General features: G+C 48.1%; 1 protein-coding gene across 5 annotated transcripts in view; it reads left to right on the forward strand.

Moving 5' to 3' along the window:
- efl1 (elongation factor like GTPase 1) overlaps positions 1-20,864 on the forward strand; it is a 73,524-nt gene that overhangs the window by 27,599 nt on the left and 25,061 nt on the right. For all 5 annotated transcript variants that reach the window (XR_006022345.1, XM_042061875.1, XM_042061877.1 and 2 more), the window contains exons 16-17: positions 17,775-17,906; positions 19,005-19,152. Coding sequence is in view for 4 of the 5 variants with exons in the window: in XM_042061875.1 (XP_041917809.1) it covers positions 17,775-17,906; positions 19,005-19,152 (280 nt within the window). In the remaining variant the exon portion in view is untranslated. The remainder of the gene's footprint in view (positions 1-17,774; positions 17,907-19,004; positions 19,153-20,864) is intronic.

The following is a 20,864-nucleotide window of genomic DNA, read 5'->3' on the forward strand; positions in this document are numbered from 1 at the left end:
CTTTGTTCCCCTCCCTATATAGGAAATTCAATGATCAGATCCGTATCCAGCTTTTAGTGTCCCTCGAACATAGTCACTGTGATTAGTGTGTCCCACACGCACAAGCATGATTGCACAAAGTAATACTTAACTAATATCATAAAGCTATGTCTCTGTCTCTGACAGATAGAAGTGCTGTCTGTTTGATGTCTTACATTGTGTTTGACGCTCCCTTGTCATGCATTCCCTCAACTACTGTCATGGCTTTTGATATGATGTGCACTGCTGCCTTAGTTTGGGTAAAAATCAGGAATTTTGAAAACTTTTTTAGAATCCTGAGGCGTAGACTAAAAATATACTTGTTGATAAAAGAATGCACCCAGTAAATCAAACACTGCTGGCCTTCCTTTAGCAAAGATGGCCCTGCCTCTCCCTTTCTGTGTATTCAGCAGAAAAGGAAATATCTCTCTCAGTGTTTTTGGGAAAGTTTTTTTTTATTTTTTTATTTTTTTTTTTTATTCCCCTCTGTGGAAAGGTTGCCACCTGATAAGCTTGATCGGCTTTCTTTTGACGCGCCTCCTGCACTTAGCCAAGTTATGCGCTCCCGTGATTCATGGTGAGGAACCTCTGTGATGTTCCTCATATGATCTGGAGGAGGCAAAGCCACATTTGATTGGATGGTGGAGATTTTTGACTTCAGTGCTGTTGTGTCCTCAGATCTCTGCTGGCAGTAAAGTCGGCACCGTAGTTTCTCGGCTGTTTACAGCTGATACCGTGTTTGTCGCGTGCTCTATTAAAATCAGAACACGCCTCGGTGTGAGCCATTTAGAATCCATTTAGAATACTGCTGGGGTGGGGAAAAAGTAGGTGAGATGTCACTCTGAAACGAGCCAAAGATGTCGGAAGATAAACTGTTGGTGGAAGCAGAGCTATATACCGGGAGTAGATGAGGTCGGGGAAAGTATGATTGCATAGGGCCGCGCAGATGACTCGAGCATTTGATGTGTGCGCGGTTCCGCCAGCAGTTGTGTCGCCGGGGTTAAGGGCCTGGGCAACATCAAACTCCGTGGAAACCACAAAGCGAAGCAGCTGCGTAGAAGCAGCGTTTTTGAAGTCGTCTGTGTCACGCTGCCAAGGGCCCGGATGAATAATGCTGATTCAGTGGTGAGAGGTTTATGAAAACATTTGTTTTGTGTTACAGCGTTTCTGCTTCTTCTTTTTCAACCTTTTCTTCCTCTTCTCCTCTTTTTCTTCTTCTACTTCTTCTGCATTGGATCCTGCCACCACAATATAAGTGCAGTTAACTCTCCACTTCTGAGATGGCTGTTTTTTTTTTTTCCTGAGTATGATGTGATTCCCAGGGAGAGGATGTGATCATTGCAGGGACAGATGTCGCGGTGAGGCACCCCTCGGATGAATCAGCAGTGGAATGAGCTCTGGGAAGGAGCTACGGTGCCAAATCTTCCACCAGCTTTGTGTCTTGGTGCCCTTTTCTCTATCTGTGTGTGTGTGTGTGTGTGTGTTTGTGTGTCTGTACATGTTTGTGTGGCCACTGACTCATGAGTTATACCCAACCACCCTTGGCGGACTGTGTATTTTCCTTTCTTTCACTTTCTCTCTCTCTCTCTCCCTTTCCCTCTATCTCTTTCTTTCTCTCTCTCTCTCCCTTTCCCTCTATCTCTTTCTTTCTCCATCTCTCTGTTTTCAATCCGCCATAAAGCAGGCCTTGTGGAAATCATGTAACATTACCCCCACCACAAACACAAGCGCACACACACACACACACACACACACATACACACACACACACACACACACATACACACACACACATAACCACACACATACAGACACACACAGACCACCAGCACCACCACCACGCACCCCACATCTTCCATCGCTTCTCTTCTTTCTCCTGGAATGTATTGACGAGTCCCCTCCGCTCTGTGCTCTTCCTCCTCCCGTCTTCGTCTTCGTCTTGGTGTTCACCCACGCTCCCTAGCCCTCTCTCCAGGGTGACCTAGATTTCAGACTTCGCTGCTCTCCTGAAGCACTGCCTCGCAGGGTGTGTTGTTCACATTAAGAATTCTGTTTGGGGGAAACTCTGGGAGACGGGGAGGCTTGCGGAGGGGGGGGGGTGGCGTTTAGGATTCCCTCAGTATGCCTTTGTTTGCTGTCTCATTCCTTGGCCCCTTTTCACCCATAAAGCCAGAGGATTAAATATCCAGGTTAATGAGAGCTCGCCTGGGTTGGAGGACTGCTGCACCCTACCCTCGCCCAGTGTTGACGGCGGCCATATAGCTCCATTGTACACAGGCATATACAGTAGCTCTGGCTGACTGGCTCCAGCCAGACCATGCTGTCTGTTTGTCTGGGTTGCAGGACCAAAACACACCAATAGGTGGTGCTATAGAAGTGAATGACTATAGAAGTGACTTGAACTTCCCTCCCCTCCTGCCTATACAAAAGCAGTACAAAGACTGAGGGGCCAAATATTGTTATGTTCTGCTCTCTTCCCACCTGAGACCATCTAAATCTATAGATATATAGCATGTACTGTAACAACAAATAGAAAATGCATTTTTTTTGTCACGTCTAAACAGTCAAGCATATAGGAAAGCTCAAATAAATAGCATACAAATCAGATCTTGTTTGTAGTGTGCCTGAGATGGGGTCTGGGTGTTGGTGTGTCTGTTTAAGCCGGCGAGAGAGAGAGGCTGCTGGCTGGCGCTGTGGAGGAGTTGTTTTATTCCTGCTCTGTGGGAACACAGAGAGAAGGATCCAGGAGCACATGCAGCGCAGATGCAAATGCCATTAAGCAGAACAAATTGCTGAGTGCGGTGATCTCCACTTCTACACACACACACACACACACACACACACACAGACACACAGATATGCACGTACACATGCTTCTTACAATACAGTGCTTGACTGAAAGTAACCATGGCAGAAGAAGCAGCCCTCAGAGGCAGAACACACACCACACACACACACAGTCTCATAGTGTCTTTTTTTCAAGGGTACACCTTTTGTAAATCATGCCTTCTGGTTGCCAAGACTGAAGAAATATATGTAAGCTGTTTGAAAAGAAGGGAGAGGGAAGGAAGGAAGGAAAGAGTGAGAGAGCGAGAGAGGAGAAATCCAAACAGCTTAAGTTATATAACGTTTGCAAGATGGGTTTTTACGCCGTAAAGATTCTTAAAATAACCCGAACCACTATTCCCCAGGTGGAGGAAACTCGCAGCTTTCTGATATTTCTGCTGGAGTGGAAAAAAAAGACACAGCACTTAATGGCCTAGAGATCGTTCTTGTTTTTTTTTTTTCGTCTTAATTCGATGTATCACTCGTGGAAGGAAAAACAGGAAGCTTGGGTCTGCTCTCCAGGTTCGTAGAGCGCACACGTGTGTGTGTGTGTGGGTTGAGAATTTATTTACCCCTGCGTCCATCCGCCTCCCCCCCTTTTGTTTTGGTCATTTTCACGACTTTGCCTCCCCTTGCTTGCTCTATTTATGAGCCCCAGTTATTAGAGAAATCTGGCACGTTGAGTTTTGTCAAGAGAAATTGGACTGCGTGTTAAGCATTCAGGGGCGGCCTGGATCTAATAAAGTGAGCCTCTAAAGCTGTGGTGATGGCGGTCGAGGGCTCCAGAGTGTTTACTGAGCCGGGCTCACCGCTGATGCTTGGCACATAGATGGTGTGATGGAGATGAGTCAAGGCATTGGGCTTGGACTACTACTTTTTTTTTTTTTTTTTTTTTTTTCCCCTGATCACCGCTGATTTCTGCAGTAGTTCTTTGAAAACAGCATAATTGAAAACAGTGGCAATGCTCACTTGCGTGTTGGTTATGTGGTTGAGTCTCAATATTTGGGTTTCCCCCCACAGTCTGCACCCTAAATCATTATTGTTTGCATGAAATCTGACTTCATTTTGCACAGTTGTGTGAAACTGAAGTCTTCTCCACGCAGGCTTTGAACTGAAGAGTCCACAGTGGACACCACCACTCATATGTCAAGCTAGCGAACTAATTCGGCGGCTGTCTCCAGTCAGTAGCTAATGTTCAGTGGCAGAGCTGAGGTGAAGTCTCTCCAAACATCAGCTATTTTTTGCTGTGCTTCGAAATGTGTGTGTAGTTCAAAGCTGTGTGGATTCAAAGACAGCCCTGGGTATCGACACCACCTCTGACAGCTCACTCGGAACAGCGGGGGCACTGAGCATTTTCTCCAGAATTTCTCTGCTTTTTTCCCCTTCCATCTTTCCTTTTCTCCTCTTTTCTCTATTTTTTTTTTACCAGACCACGTTCTTGAAGCACGTTCTTGAAGCTTGAAGCCTTTGGCAGGTTTTGTAGAGACATGTGAAACGGCAGGCTATGAGAGAGAAAGAGAGAGAGGGAGGGGGGGGAGGGGAACACTTGCTTGTCTGATCCCTACAGTAGGACCTTAGCGGGACGCTGTAATGGCATGGTGGCCTGGCACTTAGGAGGGCAGTGGCAAGAGTAGCCAGGCTGGCCTCAGGGCCTGTGCCCTTCCCCGGGGACCCCCCTCTCAGCACCCCCCAGCCCCCCCCCCCCCCCCCGTCGCCTCTCCAGCCCCCAGCCATCAGTCTTATTGTGCGCATGAGTGCACTAATGATGGGTTATCTCCTGATTGCTGTCTGAGGGGGTGTGTAATAGACTTTCTGATGGGATTTAATTGGTTCATTAGAAGAGGACAACGTCTTGTGTCACCTATCTCGACTCTCCGTGCCAAGTTGCCATTGTGGACGACTCCGCTCTCTTGTCGGATCTCGAGCTTTGCACAATCATTCTTACGGGCGTGTATTCTTTGAATGTCATCTCTCTCTCTCTCTCTCTCTCTCGCTCTCTCTTTTGTTTTGGTTCCTGCATCATCTTTGTGGGTCTAATTTTGGCCCTTTTGTTCCTTGTGGCCTCTTGAAAGGAGCTGGTGAGTGGCTTGAAAACATCGCGGGGTGCCTAATCAGCGGCACCGCGTCCCACCGGAGTGCTTTTAATAGTTCGGGGGGGATTTTTAATAAGCAGCCAGCCGACCGTCGACGTTTTTCGTCGCGGTCAGATTGAGAGAGCAGCTGCGGGCGGCGGTGCCATTTCAAAAGCAGACCCAGAATGGCTTTCCAGGAGCCGTGCCAGCTTGTAGGCGATGCCACCTCCTGTGGCGCGCCCTCAAGCAACTTCAGAGAGCTATAGCCCGCCGTTGGCACGCCCAGACAGTGCAGGCGTAAGCAAACTCGACCAACCCTTAACCTCGATAAAAAACCCTCCCATCTTTCTATCCACGTCCGAATCTCTCTCTCAAGGGAGGGTTGCCCCCTTCTCTGTCTGTGGCCATTGTCATGGTTGTTTTTCCCGGCGGTTTTGTTTGCTGACGCTTTTGTGCAGTTCAGCTGGCCTCTCTGCGCCGCCCGTGCCCAGGGTTGGAGTTGGGTGGAAGCAGACGTCTCTCTCACCCCCAGTGCCTGCATGAAAGGAACCTCCTGGAGCTGTGACTTGTGTGCTGTGATGTGGAAGAGCTGGCTGTTGTTTTTTTTTTCTTCTCTTTCTCTCTCTCTCTCTCTCTCTCTCCCCTTCTCTTTTCTGCGGTGTGATGCGCGACGCCCGCTGTGCTGCCTGAGGGGACTGAGATGAAGACGCCGGTCGCTCCACGCGCCTTTTACTCTCCCTCTGCCTCCATATCCGTCTGGCTCGCTTTTATCTTCATCTTGTGATTCGCAGCGATGTCTCGGCCTTCCCGTTTCTTGTCTTTATCACACGTTCCGTTCTCTCTCTCTCTCTCGCTCTCTGGAGCTGTGCTCTATAGCTGGGGCTGAATACTGTAATTAGGAAAGCATTCTGACTGGCTTTGACCTTTCCGTGTCGAGGGCCCTGCAGGAAGAGTGTGACAGTGTTGTAACTCTGTTCCCCCGCTGTTAACTTTCCTTTTTATTCCATGATTTTCATTTATAGTTGTTCAATTTTTTTTTGTGTGTGTGACGTTTTTGTTTTAGATCCACTGTGTGCTTCTCTCATGATGAGAGAAGGACAGTAAGTGAGTGAAATGTGAGGCTGTCTGCTGTAGCATTAATTTAGTGGAATGCCAGGGATGTTCCAGAGTGTGGCTGCAGTTCATCTGGCAGGATCATTTTGAGAAGCCTGCTGAGACTCCTGTTTGATACTGTATGTTGTCCTTTAACAGCGGCTGCTGTATATTTTTTAAGTTTGTACACTTATTAACAATTATACATTGTTTATGCTCTCACTTTATAAATAGTGGACATGGATGTGGAATGTTTTCACTCTAAATGGATTTCACCTCCTCCTTGGTCCGTCTGCTCCCTGGCCTCTGCTATGCCCCGCTATTCCCTGTGTCTTTTCCCCGTGTGGTTACTCGGTTACGGAGAGAGGGAGTAGATTTCACCTCCTTTCTTTTCACTGTCTCTTCCCACTGGCTTGCTTGTTTGTTTTTGATTAAAGTTTCATTAGGCTCTTCCAGCAGGCACCGTTTGTCTGTTAAGCCCCAGCCAAGCCCTCTCTGGAGGTCCAGCACGGCGTGCGCTACCTGTTGAACAGGAACCCCTTCGGGAGGTCTGCTCTGCGCTGGAGCTGCGCTTACTTCCTTTAATGCCATCCACCCTGCTACTGTCCCATAACCATCAATGGATCAAGAATGCAGTGATAACGGTTTACGATCTGTAACCTGAGATTAAAGAATTTGGGGTTTAATGGTGTGTGTGTGTGTGTGTGTGTGTGTGTGTGTGTGTGTGTGTGTTGCTCCATCCACTGGCTGGCTGGGCGCGCCGTTGTAAAGCGAAATAAGAGCTAGCATTCACGGGGCACTTTGGCGCGAGAGAAGCGCATAAAGCATGGCTGTCACTGGCGTCCCATCGGCAGGGTCCCCGCCGCACACGGGATTAGGGTTTCACTCGGCCCTCATTGTTCCCCCAATCTCCTCCCACATAATCTGCTGGTGTCACTTGAAAAGCGGGCCGCTGCGAAGCGAGCACCCGCTGCTTCGAGTGCGATTTGGCCACGGCCTCACTCTTGTGTGTGTGTGTGTGTGTGTGTGTGTCCCATTACACTCACACACACCCACATACTCTCATACTCACATACATATACACACACACACACACACACACACACACACCCCTGCCCACTTGCTGTTACGTGTAAAGCGATAGGCACGCAGGATCAAGATATGAAATATGATTTTATTAGCAGCACTGGAGGGGTTTAAGCCCCTGGCTGTAAAGCGCTGAACCCAACACCCTTGTCCGGAGCTTAGGTAATGAATTTCGTGCACGCATGATAATGGGGCATTGTGCCCGGCCCGTGGAGATCCACTGAGATGGCAGCGCTTGTGACACAATGGCTCTGCGCTGTGTCCAACAAGTCTGTTGTGGTCAAAATGGGGTAGCTGTGGGGCCTTTGAATGTGAGAAGTGACAGGCCACATTATCAAACTTTTTTTTTTTTATCCTTCTTGTGTTTGTGTATGTGTGTGTGTCTGGCTGGCATAAATCAGCAGATGAGGACTACTTGACATATTAAAACAATGGGGGAGGCTAACAATAGCTGAATGCAGCCAAGGAGAGAAAGAGACAGAGAGGGAGAGAGTAAGAAAGAAAGAGAGAGGGAGAGAGTAAGAAGGAGTGAGTGAAGAGCTCTTTGTTCAGTCATCTGGGCAGAGACGTGTGAGGCCTGGCATAAGCAGCCACCTGCCTCCCTCTCTCTCTCCCTCCCTCCCTGTCTCCATCTCTTCCTCCCTCCCTTTCTCCTTCTCTCTCTCCCTCCCTCCCTCCCTCCATTTCTTCCTCATGCCAGCCAGACCCCTGTGCCAGAGGAAACTTTTCTGGGCTCCTGGTGGAAGCCTTGGCCAGCACTCTGGTGCCACTGCGTTACCTAAACAAAACACAGGCGCGTCCTCTGGTATGGACGCCTGTTATCCACGCTGGACATCGTCTCTCGAGTGTGCACTTAGCAGCATCAAGTAACGTGGACTTTGCACAGAATGCCCCATCCCGTCGTTCATGCATGCATGCTATCACAGGCTGCCCTCTCAGCCTAATGGCAAGCATGTTTCGTTATCTATCAAGATAAGGTGACTGGAGAGAAACTGTTTCTCATTTCAACATTTTAACTGTAACAAAGCTACATATCTCTGTGAAGGGGTTTCACTGATCCAGAGTCAGACATCGCCCTCCCTCCCAGGCCTCTTTGCACTTGGGTCTTCTTTGTGCATTAGTAGTTCAGACCACCATGGTTGGGGCCCTGTGGTATGTTCTTCGCAAAGGTTTACATTGACCCTGTGTGGTGTTAAAATGTGTGTGTGTGTGTGTGTGTGTTTGGGAGTGCGTGTGTGCCGGTCGGGTGGTTCATCTGATGCATTTTCGCTGCAGCTGTCTTGTTTAGTCAGCAGAAAAGCGGCTCAGACAGCAATGGAGTCATAGCGGGCCTGTTGGAGCAAAGACAGATGAGTTCACATTCTCCGCTGTGGGGCTGCCGCTTGCACCCCCCCCCCCCCCTCTTTTCCTCTCTCTGCCTGGCCGTGTAGGCAGAGCCTTCCCCTCCCCGAGAGTCCCACCCGACCTCACTTCCCCTCCACACCACGCTACGCCACTCCGCTCCGCTCGCGCACAATGGGGGCATTGTTGCCACCGCCGCCGCTGCTGCAGCGCTGCCGTAGCGAGTCTGCGACTTCCTCTTCCCGTGGGCTTCCCGCCGCTCGTGGGTTGCCACATTGCTTCCACATGCTCGGAGGAGCCCGGGCAGGCCCGACGCTCTGGCAGCGGGGACGTGACTAGAATGCCTGCCTGTGTGTTTGGGAGGGCTCGCTCCCCCGAGGACGCCCGCGTTGTGGCAGCCCTTCACTTCCTCTGCTCCGAGAACTCCCATTACCTGTGGAGAGAGAGGCGATAATGTAATATTCAGTGTGTTTCTTGGCCACAGGCGAAAGTCCTTGCCTTGACTTTGATCTGCTGCCTCCACAATCTGCAACATTTAAGAGAGGGACTTTCCGCAGAGGGATTTTCCATAGGTCATGCTACGGATATAAAAGAATGACTCGCTTCATGGCTGTTAGAGTTTTTGTTTTCTTTAGACACTTGTATGAAAAGGAAAAAAAGAAAGAAAGGGACATTACGAAAGCCTTGAGCACTTCTACACCTCTTGCATCCTGCTAACCTGTTGTCTCTTCATTTCGATTGATGCTGTGTCATTTAAATTATAAATTGCCTCCCACCAATCAGAGCTCTTGTTCAGCTGCGGTCGTGCTCCATCTGCGGAACGTCGAGACTCGTATGCGTGGATCTGCTTCGCTGCGCAGGTGGCCCGGCGCTCCTGTTGTCTGCAGGTAATTGGACAACGCGAGGAGTGCTACAACGGGGATGACCTCAGCTCAGAGACACCTGAGCCGGCCCTCTGTGTCCATTAGGCATTCTTTGTGTGCACTAAACATCAAAGCCCGCCTCGCTGTCACACCGCACCCCCACACACACACACACACACACACACCAACCAACCATCCCCCACTCCTCTCCGCACTCCCCAAGTAAAATGTTTTTGAAAATGGCACATTCCTCGTGCTGTCAGATTGGCGATGCTACGGGGGAAGAAAGGAAGACTGAGAGAGTCGAGAACTAAAGAGGTTTAATGAGCCAGCAAGGCCATCCCTGCAGTTTCACATCAGGCTTTTTTTGTATTCATATTTTTGGTGGGAGATGACACTTTTGATTCATTCAGGCGTTTTATTTCTCTTTCTTCACTGTTTTGTCTTTTTTTTTTCCATGTTCGTGTGTGTGTGTGTGTTTTCTTCTTTTCCTCATTGAGCAGATGGATGGATGTCCCCTCAGGGGAGAGAGTCCTCTGTGACAAAAAACAGAGCTCTTTACTGAATGCAACCAGCGTTGTGGAGGTAGATTTTCTCAAATGCCTGTGATCTCAGACAGACGATGAAAATGGGAGGACGGGGTGGTGGGGGGGGGGGGGGGGGGAGCAATAAGAACGGAGTGTCCTTACTGGAGTGAAATATTTTTGGTTTTTGTTTACTATATTGAGGCAGTTTGTTTTTGGTCAGTGTCTACAGAGCAGCAAATCACCGTTTCCTGTATCCCACTGAAAGTGGCTTCTCTGTCAGATGTTTGTTCTCTTTGTCTGGTGTCTGAAGCGCGCGTGTGTGTGTGTGTGTGTCTGTGTGTGTCTGTGTGTCTGTGTGTGAGTCTGTGCGCGTGCGTGTGTGAGAGCGAGAGAGAGAGCAGTAGAAAGTGAATGGGTGCAGATGTGAGTCCATAACAGGCAGAGGTGAGCTGTAGCGTGTGTTAGTGGTGACAGCTGATCAGGGGGCGAAATCCCACCCGACCCTCCCCAAACCACCCACTGCTCAAACCACCACCTGCTCTACACACACACACACACACACACACACACACACACACACACACAAATGCACTCCCTCCCTCCTCACGCCATCTTACACTCTCTCCATCCACCAAAATAATTGGGCCCTGGCAAGTTGTCCTGTCCTGGACCCAACAGCACGTTGCACTTTGACAGCTGGTGCGTAGCCGTTTTCCTTTGCCGTTGTCTCTATTGTTGAGTGGGCCCTTTTCTTGGCCGGCTGTGGGACAGGGGCCACCTTTCAAACGGGGCCCAGGCTTGAATGCACCGCCGTCAATGCGCTGCTAATGATCCGGCTCGTGTGCTCGCCACCACAGACACTTTGTTTGAGACGCTCTCCACATCGCCTGGAGCGCAGTGTGTGTGTGTGTGTGTGTGTGTGTGTGTGTCCAAGTGTTTCCAACAGACACTTGTGCTGAACCTCCTTGAAGCGGAAAGGCTCGTGGCGCGATATTGAGGCAGTTTTTATTATTTAATGGCTGGCTCGCTTTTCTCACTGACGATGTGATCACACTGCCTGGCTTACACTGGGCTCCTGAATAAGCTATATTTGTTTCACAGAATGGAGTTGATATTCTAATTAGCATTAGCTCACTTTTCAAATCCATATATTTTAATGAATTGATATTTTCGGAACATGTTACATGATCACATAGGCCAAAGAGTAGTGCTCTTTGTTCTATAACATGGACCCCAATTATACATTTGAGAATATACCTATTGTTGGTTGATGTTTTTACAGTACTGTAGTTCTATTTCAGAGTTTAGACAGCTTCCAGTTTTCAAACTACTTTGACGTAGCAAAAGACCTCTTGAAACACCCTGAAGACTAGTTTTATGAGTTCTGTTTGTGCTGTAGCCATTTTCAGAGAGGTAACTGTTGACACTTGTTTTTCAGAATTTTAGATAGTCTGACCTGATCTGCCAGCATTTTCGTCCAACTTTGCTGAAACAAATAAGAAGGCTACCATACATGATGCAAAATGCAGAGACCAAATGTGTTGAAACAACAACAAAAAACAAAACACTTAGCCGTCATTATTCTTGAACTTCTCAGCTATAGATTTAGCAGTACTTGACACGGCCTGCTTTGAAGCAGCACTCCGAACCACAGCTGAGAGGAGCGGGAACAGCTGCCAAGTTCACAAAGAAAGGGGGGGGGGCGCTCTTTATATAACTTGTGTTGGGGCCAACTGTATTTGTGGTTTGAGGAAATTTCTCCAGGCTTGAGTCACCGTTCTGAGCCTCTCTCTCTCTCTATCTTGGACGTGGCTTACTTTGTTCCCTCAGGCGTTCAGGATGGAGACGACGTGCGTGTCCCACTTTCTCTCTCGATCTTCTCGAAAAACAATCGTGGGGGTGGTGTGTGTGTTTGTATGTGTGTGTGGAGGAAGACCTGACGTGTCCTCTGTCGGTGGGGTTTGCGGTGTGTGTGTGTGTGTGTGGAGAGCGGTGTTGTGTTGAGGAAAAGGCTGGCCCCTTCTGATAACCCCTGCGTCTGGCTCTCCGCTTGTCCTCATAGGGCCCCTGTGGCCTATCAGCGCAGGGCAGTCCCTCCGAGCGCAGAAACGCAGCTTTCCCACTGACCGCCGCCTGTGCCAAAAGGAGAAGGAAGTGCCTTTTGTTTGTTTCTCCTGGAACAAATTGTGTGTTTATGAACTGTTTTTATCTCCCTCTGTCTGTGATTACAGGCGGAAGTGACAGAATGACCTGCCTCGCATGGCTAAGGCTCTCAACAGAAGCCCTCTAATCAGCTTTGATCAATGGAGCGATTGAATGAAATAATCAAAGAAAACTGTCAGTGGAGCTTTGCTTTCTACTATCCATTCTGATCAAGGTTATGTCCAGTGGAGCTTTGCTTTCTACTATCCATTCTGATCAAGGTTATGTCCAGTGGAGCTTTGCTTTCTACTATCCATTCTGATCAAGGTCATGTCCAGTGGAGCTTTGCTTTCTACTATCCATTCTGATCAAGGTCATGTCCAGTGGAGCTTTGCTTTCTACTATCCATTCTGATCAAGGTTATGTCCAGTGGAGCTTTGCTTTCTACTATCCATTCTGATCAAGGTTATGTCCAGTGGAGCTTTGCTTCATACTATCCATTCTGATCAAGGTTATGTCCAGTGGAGCTTTGCTTTCTACTATCCATTCTGATCAAGGTTATGTCCAGTGGAGCTTTGCTTTCTACTATCCATTCTGATCAAGGTTATGTCCAGTGGAGCTTTGCTTTCTACTATCCATTCTGATCAAGGTTATGTCCAGTGGAGCTTTGCTTCATACTATCCTTTCTGATCAAGGTCATGTCCAGTGGAGCTTTGCTTTCTACTATCCATTCTGATCAAGGTTATGTCCAGTGGTATGCATGCAGAACCCAAAGCCAATGGTGGGGCAGTACTTAAAATATCAGACCCTATTTTGTTCATCCGTTTATGAGACAATTTAACTAAGCCTGTCCTGGAACCCCCCACCCCCCCACCCCCCACACACACACACACACACACTCACACACACACACACTCTGTGTAAGTGATGGGTGCTGGTGGTGTACCAAGCTGTTACTTGCACATGAGCTGGTTTGAGCAGGGGGGGCCTGAAAGGACACATCTGTAGGAACTCTGTTACTCATCACATAGGAAGGCATGTGCGACGAGCATGATTCATGTTCACAAGGCTCCGAGACATGCTTCAGGGCCAAGTCCTGTGGAGCTCACACCTCCAAAAGATCAGAAGCTTTAAACAGAAGTCGGGCTTCTGATTTCACTTCCAAGTCTTTTTTTTTTTTTTTTGCAATCAGGATGTTATTTTCCATGGTTTTTGTTACTGTTCTTTAAATTCCCAAATTGGAGGCTCTACACGGTTACTTGCCATCTGCATCACAGATTCCTTGACAAGACTGGAGAAACGAGTCGGACTTAAATGTTGCCAAAATGATTCTCTCGTTCTCTCTCTCTCTCTCTCGCTAAGATTATTTGTTCAGTTGTGGGTTTTAGAGGCCTTTTGTTGGAGACTCTCAGGAGAAAAGCTCCGCAGACCCACTAACCTTTTGAGTAATTACCCTCTCAGGTTTCATGTGAAAGGCCCTTTATGTCCAGCATCTGCTCTGCTCGGCCCGGGCGGCAGGCAGGCAGACACGCCAGCGGTCCTTATCAGGCATCGAGATGGCACACTCTGCTCTGAGAAGTCCCGACCTCGTTTGCGTTCCTTTCCCCCAGAATTGAATTAGGACCCTCTTATTTTCCACTGAAAAGCACACGACTGATCGCCACTCTTTCTGTTGCTCTCTTTGTTGCTCTCTTTGTTGCTCTCTTTGTCTCTCTCTCTCTCTCTCTCTCTCTCTCTCTCTCTCTCTATCCCGCTCTCTTTCTTTCTCTCTCTCTCTCTCTCTCTCTCTCTCTATCCCGCTCTCTTTCTTTCTCTCTCTCTCTCTCTCTCTCTCTCTCTATCCCGCTCTCTTTCTTTCTCTCTCTCTCTCTCTCTATCCCGCTCTCTCTCTATCCCGCTCTCTTTCTTTCTCTTTCTCTCTCTCTCTCTCTCTCTTTCTCTCTCTCTCTCTCTCTCTCTCTCTCTCTCTCTCTCTCTCTCTCTCTCTCTCTCTCTTTTCTCTAAGTAGGGGTCCTGTGGTGGAGAAATAAAAAGCATGTGTGAGGTGAAAAGTTTAGGAGTGGCAGGATTTGTGCATGAATCATTAAAAGCCCATCTGAAAATCGTAGGGGAATCGCCACAGTTTGTTTCACTTTGCTCTTTTGGAAGAAAAATGCGTTTAATTTGGTTGGGAGGGGGGGGGGGGGGGGGGGGCACTCCACCCTCCCTTCCGCTCCCCTCACAACGCTGCCTGCGCTCTCCGGGGGGAGTGAAGCCGGCGAGCGAAAGGGAAGTCATCAGCCATAAGATAAACAGCACAGTGTGTGCCTCTGGCTGGGGAGGGAGGGGGCAAGGGTGGGTTGGGGGGGGGGGGGGGGGTGTTTGGGGGAGAAGTTGAGAGGAGGAGATTGAGTCTAATGGGGGGGGGGGGAAAGACACAAAGAGGGTCTCTGTTGAATCTGGCCACTTTATTTTGTCTGCTTCGGAGAGAACTGTGCGAGCAAACGCTGCTACTGCTGCTCACCACCGCCACCGCATCGCCCCGCCTCGCCTCTGCTGCCCGTAAACGAGCAGGCCAACCCAGTGAGGTCACGCCAGGGGGGACTCCGCTCACCTCCAGCCCATCTGTGCCAGCAGACCAGCTACCCGAGGCCTGGGCACCAACGTTACTCCCCAACCCCGCTGACAAGCTCTCGGCGGGGACGTATCTATCAAAGGTGCAAGGGCTTCATCCAAAAATGTGTGAAGCTCGGTGCAGGATTAGCTTAATGGATTTCTACAGATATGTGAGAGAGGCAGGTCAGCCAGGAGAGCTCTCCTGATGAGTAATGTGTTTCAGTGTAATCTAAACACACCATGGCGACTGACTTCAATTTGACCCGTCTAATGATAGGCAGTGCACCATGTGACTGCTTTAGCCAAAGAAGTCTCTTTCCTTTTTATTCACGTTTGGCTCAGGAGTTTGGCTTCCCCCACCACAGTGATGGGGTATCTCTTGTTCCATGTAAAATAAAAAGGCTGTCTTTCATTACACAGGCAGCCATGCTCGGGCCCATAATGTTTCGGGAGGTAGATGGTGGCCCTCCTTGGGGTGTGTTTTCTCAACATGGGGTGTCTGGCTTTTTCCTAGCCATCGTAGACCCTCAGATGTTTAATTGTTCCCTTGGTGTGAATGTCCAGGCTTTGATGGTCTTCTTGAATTCTGTTTGTTTTACTTAGTATCTGTGAATCACTCGGCCACAAACCGCCCCGGCCTCGCCGGGTAATACCGAGTCCATGATGTCAACCGTGGCCTCAGACACCGATCTCCTGAGACGGATCCGCTGCCCGTCTTGTGTTACAGAGTCCAGGGAAAAATGGGGGGGACGCCTGACGTTTACAGACACGGCAGAGGTATTAAAACCGTGAGCGCGATTAGAGTTAAGCCCTTTTTATTGTATTGTTTTAGTGCCTGCAGGTGTTGGCTCTTAAATAGGATCGTACCTCTTACTGCACTGGCCCCCTCAGTAATTCCAAGCATGGTCCTGGCGGTAGTGAAGTGGTCAGCAGCAGCCTACCAGACAGACTACATGAGGCACGTAACCGAAACGTTCCGTTCACCAGACACACATAACTGAAGTGTTCCGCTCGTGGAGCGTCTGCTGCAATAATGAGCTTCCTCTGTAATCAATGGAACTGGCTACACCAGATGTAATAGCAGCGCGGACTGTCGAAAAAATTCAGAGAGCAGAGAGTCTTCTAAAACGACTTTTACGCTCTACGAACAGAACGCTTCAGTTGTGCACCTGGTATAGCCCTGCTGAGTTCCAGAACGTTCTCTGTGGCTCTGAGGAGCTACAGCAGGTTGAGCTTGAGAGTTCCAGAATGCTCTCCCAGCAATGGAATGTAATTATTAGGGCTGTCACTTTTGTGAAAAAATCCTGTTCGATTTTTGAGACATAAGTGTTCATTGAATCGATTGGGGTTTTTTTATGTCTAAAGACGTTTCCATTTTCAACGCCAAATATAGGCCAATCCTCAAACAACTAACAGGCATTTGGACAAACGAAAAGGGGAGCGCTTGTAGACGCAAGCCAGCAATATTTCTGATGAGTTTCGTGCACAATGACAAACAGAAGTGCAACATTCTCGAAAACCCGTAACTGCCATTACATCAGTGACATGACTGCAGGCTTCAACGTAGCTGTCTGTGTCTGTGTTTACGATTAGAAATGTCAAACAAATTTCGCCTACGTAGAACTCGATTGCACAGTTTGCGTAGCCTACCGCTTTGTTCTTCTCCATAGTTTGATATACCAAAAATCCGAAGTACTTCCACATCGAACTCCTCAAGTTATTAGATCCTATCACTCATCTCTCTACATGTCGCACAGATTGATCGCGTTGTCCTCCATTTTTTGGCAAAACACGAGCATCACAGCAGCTGATTGAAACAGCTGTTCCCTGTGGGTAAAATTGGTGGGAATTTTCTTTTTAGCTTTCGCAATGCTTACTGCACTTCGGAATTCTTTTATATTCTTGTTTGTGAATTTTGTTACATCTATCTTTTTTATTTGTTTATTTCGTTTCAAATTAATAGTGTAAATATTTGGTTAAAATCGATTCCTTATTTTAGTTTTCGAAACTATCGATTGTGCAATCGATTTTCAAACGTAAAGTGACAGCCCTAGTAATTATAGCCTTTGATTAAACAGAAAATCCTATGGCCTGCAGGGTGGGGAGTCCAGATAGAGATCTCCAAGTGGGCAAGAGATTTAGCCCGTCTGGTTTTGTGAGGGCCTCTTGGTGCAAGCAGCGAGGTGTCCAACCACTGCAGCCCCGCTGGCTGCAGCTGTGTATAATACACTTACGAGAGTGGCTATATAGGGTATGTATAGGCTGACCACACAGCACAAGCTACATAGGACATGATGGTCATGAAGCGGAACAGAGGTCTACTCTGTGCATGTATGTACATCTGTTTTTGTGAGGTTCCAGGTTTTCTAGAATTGACCAGACCCATGGCGTCATTGTTTTTCTCTAGCTTCTTCGTGCTCTTCCTCTCCCGTGAAGGCTCCCCAGCCTGCCATTGGACGATTGGTAAGATGTCAGGTTATTTTCCCTGTCAGTCAAAAGTCCACTCAAAAGGGAAGAAAAGAGTCTGGGCAGCAAATGCAAACTGCAGCGTGCAGAACGAGCGCCCAGCTCACACCATATGTGTGTGTGATATGTGTGATATGTTTTGTGTGTGTGTGTGTGTGTGTGTGTGCGCCCCCACTTCCCATCCCTGGGGTCAGATGCAGTCGGCATCAGGGGAATGTTATGTAAATGGCAATTGAATTTGTGCTGGACGAAGCACGCGGTGCATGTAAAGTGGCACGCCCCTCATTTGGACCTGAAGTGCTCTGCACGCACTCCCGTTTGCTCTGAGGCTGCGGCGGTCAGCATATTGACCCGTGTCTCTATGGAGTTGGACCCTGGAGATTTTTGATTAGCGCAGTGTGTCGCTCAGATGGGACCTTTCATTAAATTAGCACCCGTGCAATGAGCAGAGCTCTGCTTTTTCCTGTCCTCTCTCCTCACATACAATCACCATTTCCTGCTCAAGTCCCTACACTCTTTAGTCAAATGATGTTGCCAATTGTTGCCTCCCCTGTTAATAACCCCCATGTCTCCTTCTCTCTCTTACTTTCTCTTTCTGTCTCTCTCTTTGCCTCTCTGTCTAACTCTTTGCCCTCTATTTGCTCCCTTTCTTTTCCCCTCATTTTCTCTCTCTCTCCCTCCCTCCCTCTCTCTCTCTCTCCCCATCTCTTTCTCTGTGTCTCTCACTCTCTCTCCTCTACTCTCAGGTATTGGAGGGATGGAGGACTTTATCCTGAAGTCTGCGACGGTCTCCACCACCCCGGCCTGTCCTCCATTCACCCCACTCAACTTCGAGGCCACCCCCATAGTTCGAGTGGCCATCGAGCCCAAGCACCCAAGTAAGTGCCACCATGGTCACAGGGGAAGTGACCCTACCGAGGGCTAAACCCCATCCCTGTTTAGGAAGATAGTGACAGTCTTCTTTCTTTCTCTCTCTTATTCTCTCCATTTGTCTCACTTCACTCGTCCGTCTGCTGTTTTTGCCAGCTCTGGGTTTTTCTGCTGTTTGCTGCCCTTATCTCTCTCCTCCTTTTCCCCCACGTTAGCTTGCATAGAGGAAGTGGAATATTTGCTTATCTGTTTGTGATGGAGCTCTCTCCCTCTTTAGCTTGTTTACAGTTTATTCGTGCTCATCAGCCGTCCGTGTTGTATAACGGCTGTCCAAATAAATTAGGTTCTGGTAATGTTTTTCGGCAGATCATTTGACATGTATGTGTCCGTTTGCACACAGAGGATGAAGTAATACGAGGAGATTTCACAGACAGAGACAAAAGACGTCACCATGTGTGGTTGCAGCTGCTGACAATACATTTACACATTAATCTCAGATTAATTTATCAGTTCTAAGAACAGTTGTGTCATTTAGATATTGATTTTCAGATGTTGGGGGAGCATCATTCCAAAAACAATTGTGCCATTTAGATTTTTCATTTTCAGATGTTGGGGGAGCATCATTTTTTAACTGTATGTTAAACTTTTATGTGCCTTGCCATCCATCTTTAGACTCTTTTCATACCCATCATAATTTAGCACATTGCACAATGATTCAAAACAATAGCCAAAGTTGGTAGATAAGAGGCTTCCTTTGTGAAGACATGGAGAGAGAGGGAGAGAAAGGGAGGGAGTGGGAGAGAGAGAGAGCTCTTGCCAAGACACAGTGCAAAACCGCAGGAGAATATGTTTAAAAAGTGCTCATGTGTGTTTTTGATTTTCCTTGGCAGGACACTGTGCTCACCACTTGCTGTCTGTTTGTACCTCTTGTGTCTGTATATCCTGCAGGTTGCCAGTTTGAACTTAACATGGTCTGGCCAAATGTCGATACAGTTTATGATGACACTGCGTGTGTGTGTGTGTGTGTGTGTGTGTGTGTGTGTGTGTGTGTGTGTGTGTGTGTGTGTGTGTGTGTGTGTGTGTGTGCCCGCCCATTGCCCACATAGGTGAGATGCCAAAGCTGGTGCGGGGGATGAAGTTGCTGAACCAGGCGGACCCGTGTGCTGAGGTGCTGATCCAGGAGACGGGGGAGCACGTGCTGGTCACCGCTGGAGAGGTGCACCTGCAGCGCTGCCTGGACGATCTCAGGGAGAGGTAAGGCTCACACATGCACTCTCATGCTCGCACGTGCACTCTCGCACTCACACATATATGTTCACGCTTGCGCTCATTCTCGCACTCACACATACGCTCACTGTTACGGGCAGGCCAAGGCACAGCATCCAAACTAAGCTAAGCTTCGTGTCTAGGGTAAATTGTATTCTTCTTAGCTGAAGCCTCGGACCACCACGCAACGTTAACGCCAAAAAAAAAAAAAAAAAAAAACGTTACCTTACACACTGCCCCTACGTGGTGTACAGACGTGGAAGTAAGACCTAGGTGAGTGGTTGCGAATGTGTGTGTGTCAGCTTTGGAAGAGCTCCAGCGAGAGGTCACTTACCTGTGGCTCTCGCTGACCCGGTATAGCTCTCAGCGCACCTCACGAATAGCCCAAGCGCTTGTTCGGTTGAAATGTTCAGTTTTGTGGTGTGGTGGTTTAAAATCCAAAACAAACGGTAAATTGCCCAAGTTTGCCTGCTCACGGGCAAACTCTCTTCAAAGGGGAAACACAGGCCACGCTGCCTTTCTCAAAGGCCTGAACTAATTGAGCCCAGGCCCCAGGACAGGTGTTCCATTTAGCCTAATTAGCCACAGGTAATGATATCACTGAAGCCCCACCTGTAAGTCAGTGCTTGCCCTACCATGTGACCCTACCCTATCGTAACACTCACACTCGCACATTCGCTCACACATGCACTCTCTCGCTCAAACATGCACTCTCTCGCTTACACATGCACACTTGTGTGCTCACACATGCACTCTCTCGCTCACACATTCACTCTCTCACTCACACATGCACTCTCGCGCTCACACATGCACTCTCTCGCTCACACATGCACACTTGTGTGCTCACACATGTACTCTCACGCTCACACATGCACTCTTGCACTCACACATGCACACTCGTGTGCTCACACATGCACTCTCACGCTCACACATGCACTCTTGCACTCACACATGCACTTTCTCGCTTGTTCTTCTGTCCTCATACTGGTACTTTAATGAACTCATTTTTATTCCTGCATAATATAACCTGCACCTGTTTCTGACAAGAAAGTCAACACAATGGCTAGTGATATTTTATGGAAATCAGAACGGTGTTAAAGGCATGCTTACAGGAGACATGTTAGACTCTAGTATGATGTGTGTTGTGTTTGTTTTGTCTATCTGCCAGATCCTTGGCGTGCAGTGTTGTCAATTAACAGTGACAAGCTAAAGTCTCACTTCAGACAAAGTTGAAATGAAACAGAGAAGCTGTGACATACAATACTGTCAATTACAGTGACAAACTTATGCTGACTTGTGAAGTTGAAATAAAAGCTCTGTGGAAGATAGAGGATGAAAATAAAATCTTGTTAAGTATGAGGTTGGAATTTCTAAAATCTGTCACTTCATGATAGATTCCATTATGAATGTATTTTGAGGAGCCAGGTTAAATTATTATTTGTGTAAATAAATACCCTGTCACAGAAAAAGACAGTTGGCTTTAAGTTGCAAATTGAAATATAACTTTAGGATAGAACAGTAAAACAGAGGGCAGAGAATTTAGTAGGGTGGATTTATAGGGAATCGTTTGTCTAGAGGAGTACAAAGGGATTTTTGCATTGACACAGAATGGCATAGTGCTTGCATGCTGCCTTGAATTAAATCATCTCTCGAATATAAAACCCCACTGATATATCTCGCATGTCATTTTTTTCCATTTG

Source organism: Alosa sapidissima, chromosome 14, assembly GCF_018492685.1.
Source record: "Alosa sapidissima isolate fAloSap1 chromosome 14, fAloSap1.pri, whole genome shotgun sequence".
Lineage (NCBI taxonomy): Eukaryota > Metazoa > Chordata > Actinopteri > Clupeiformes > Clupeidae > Alosa > Alosa sapidissima.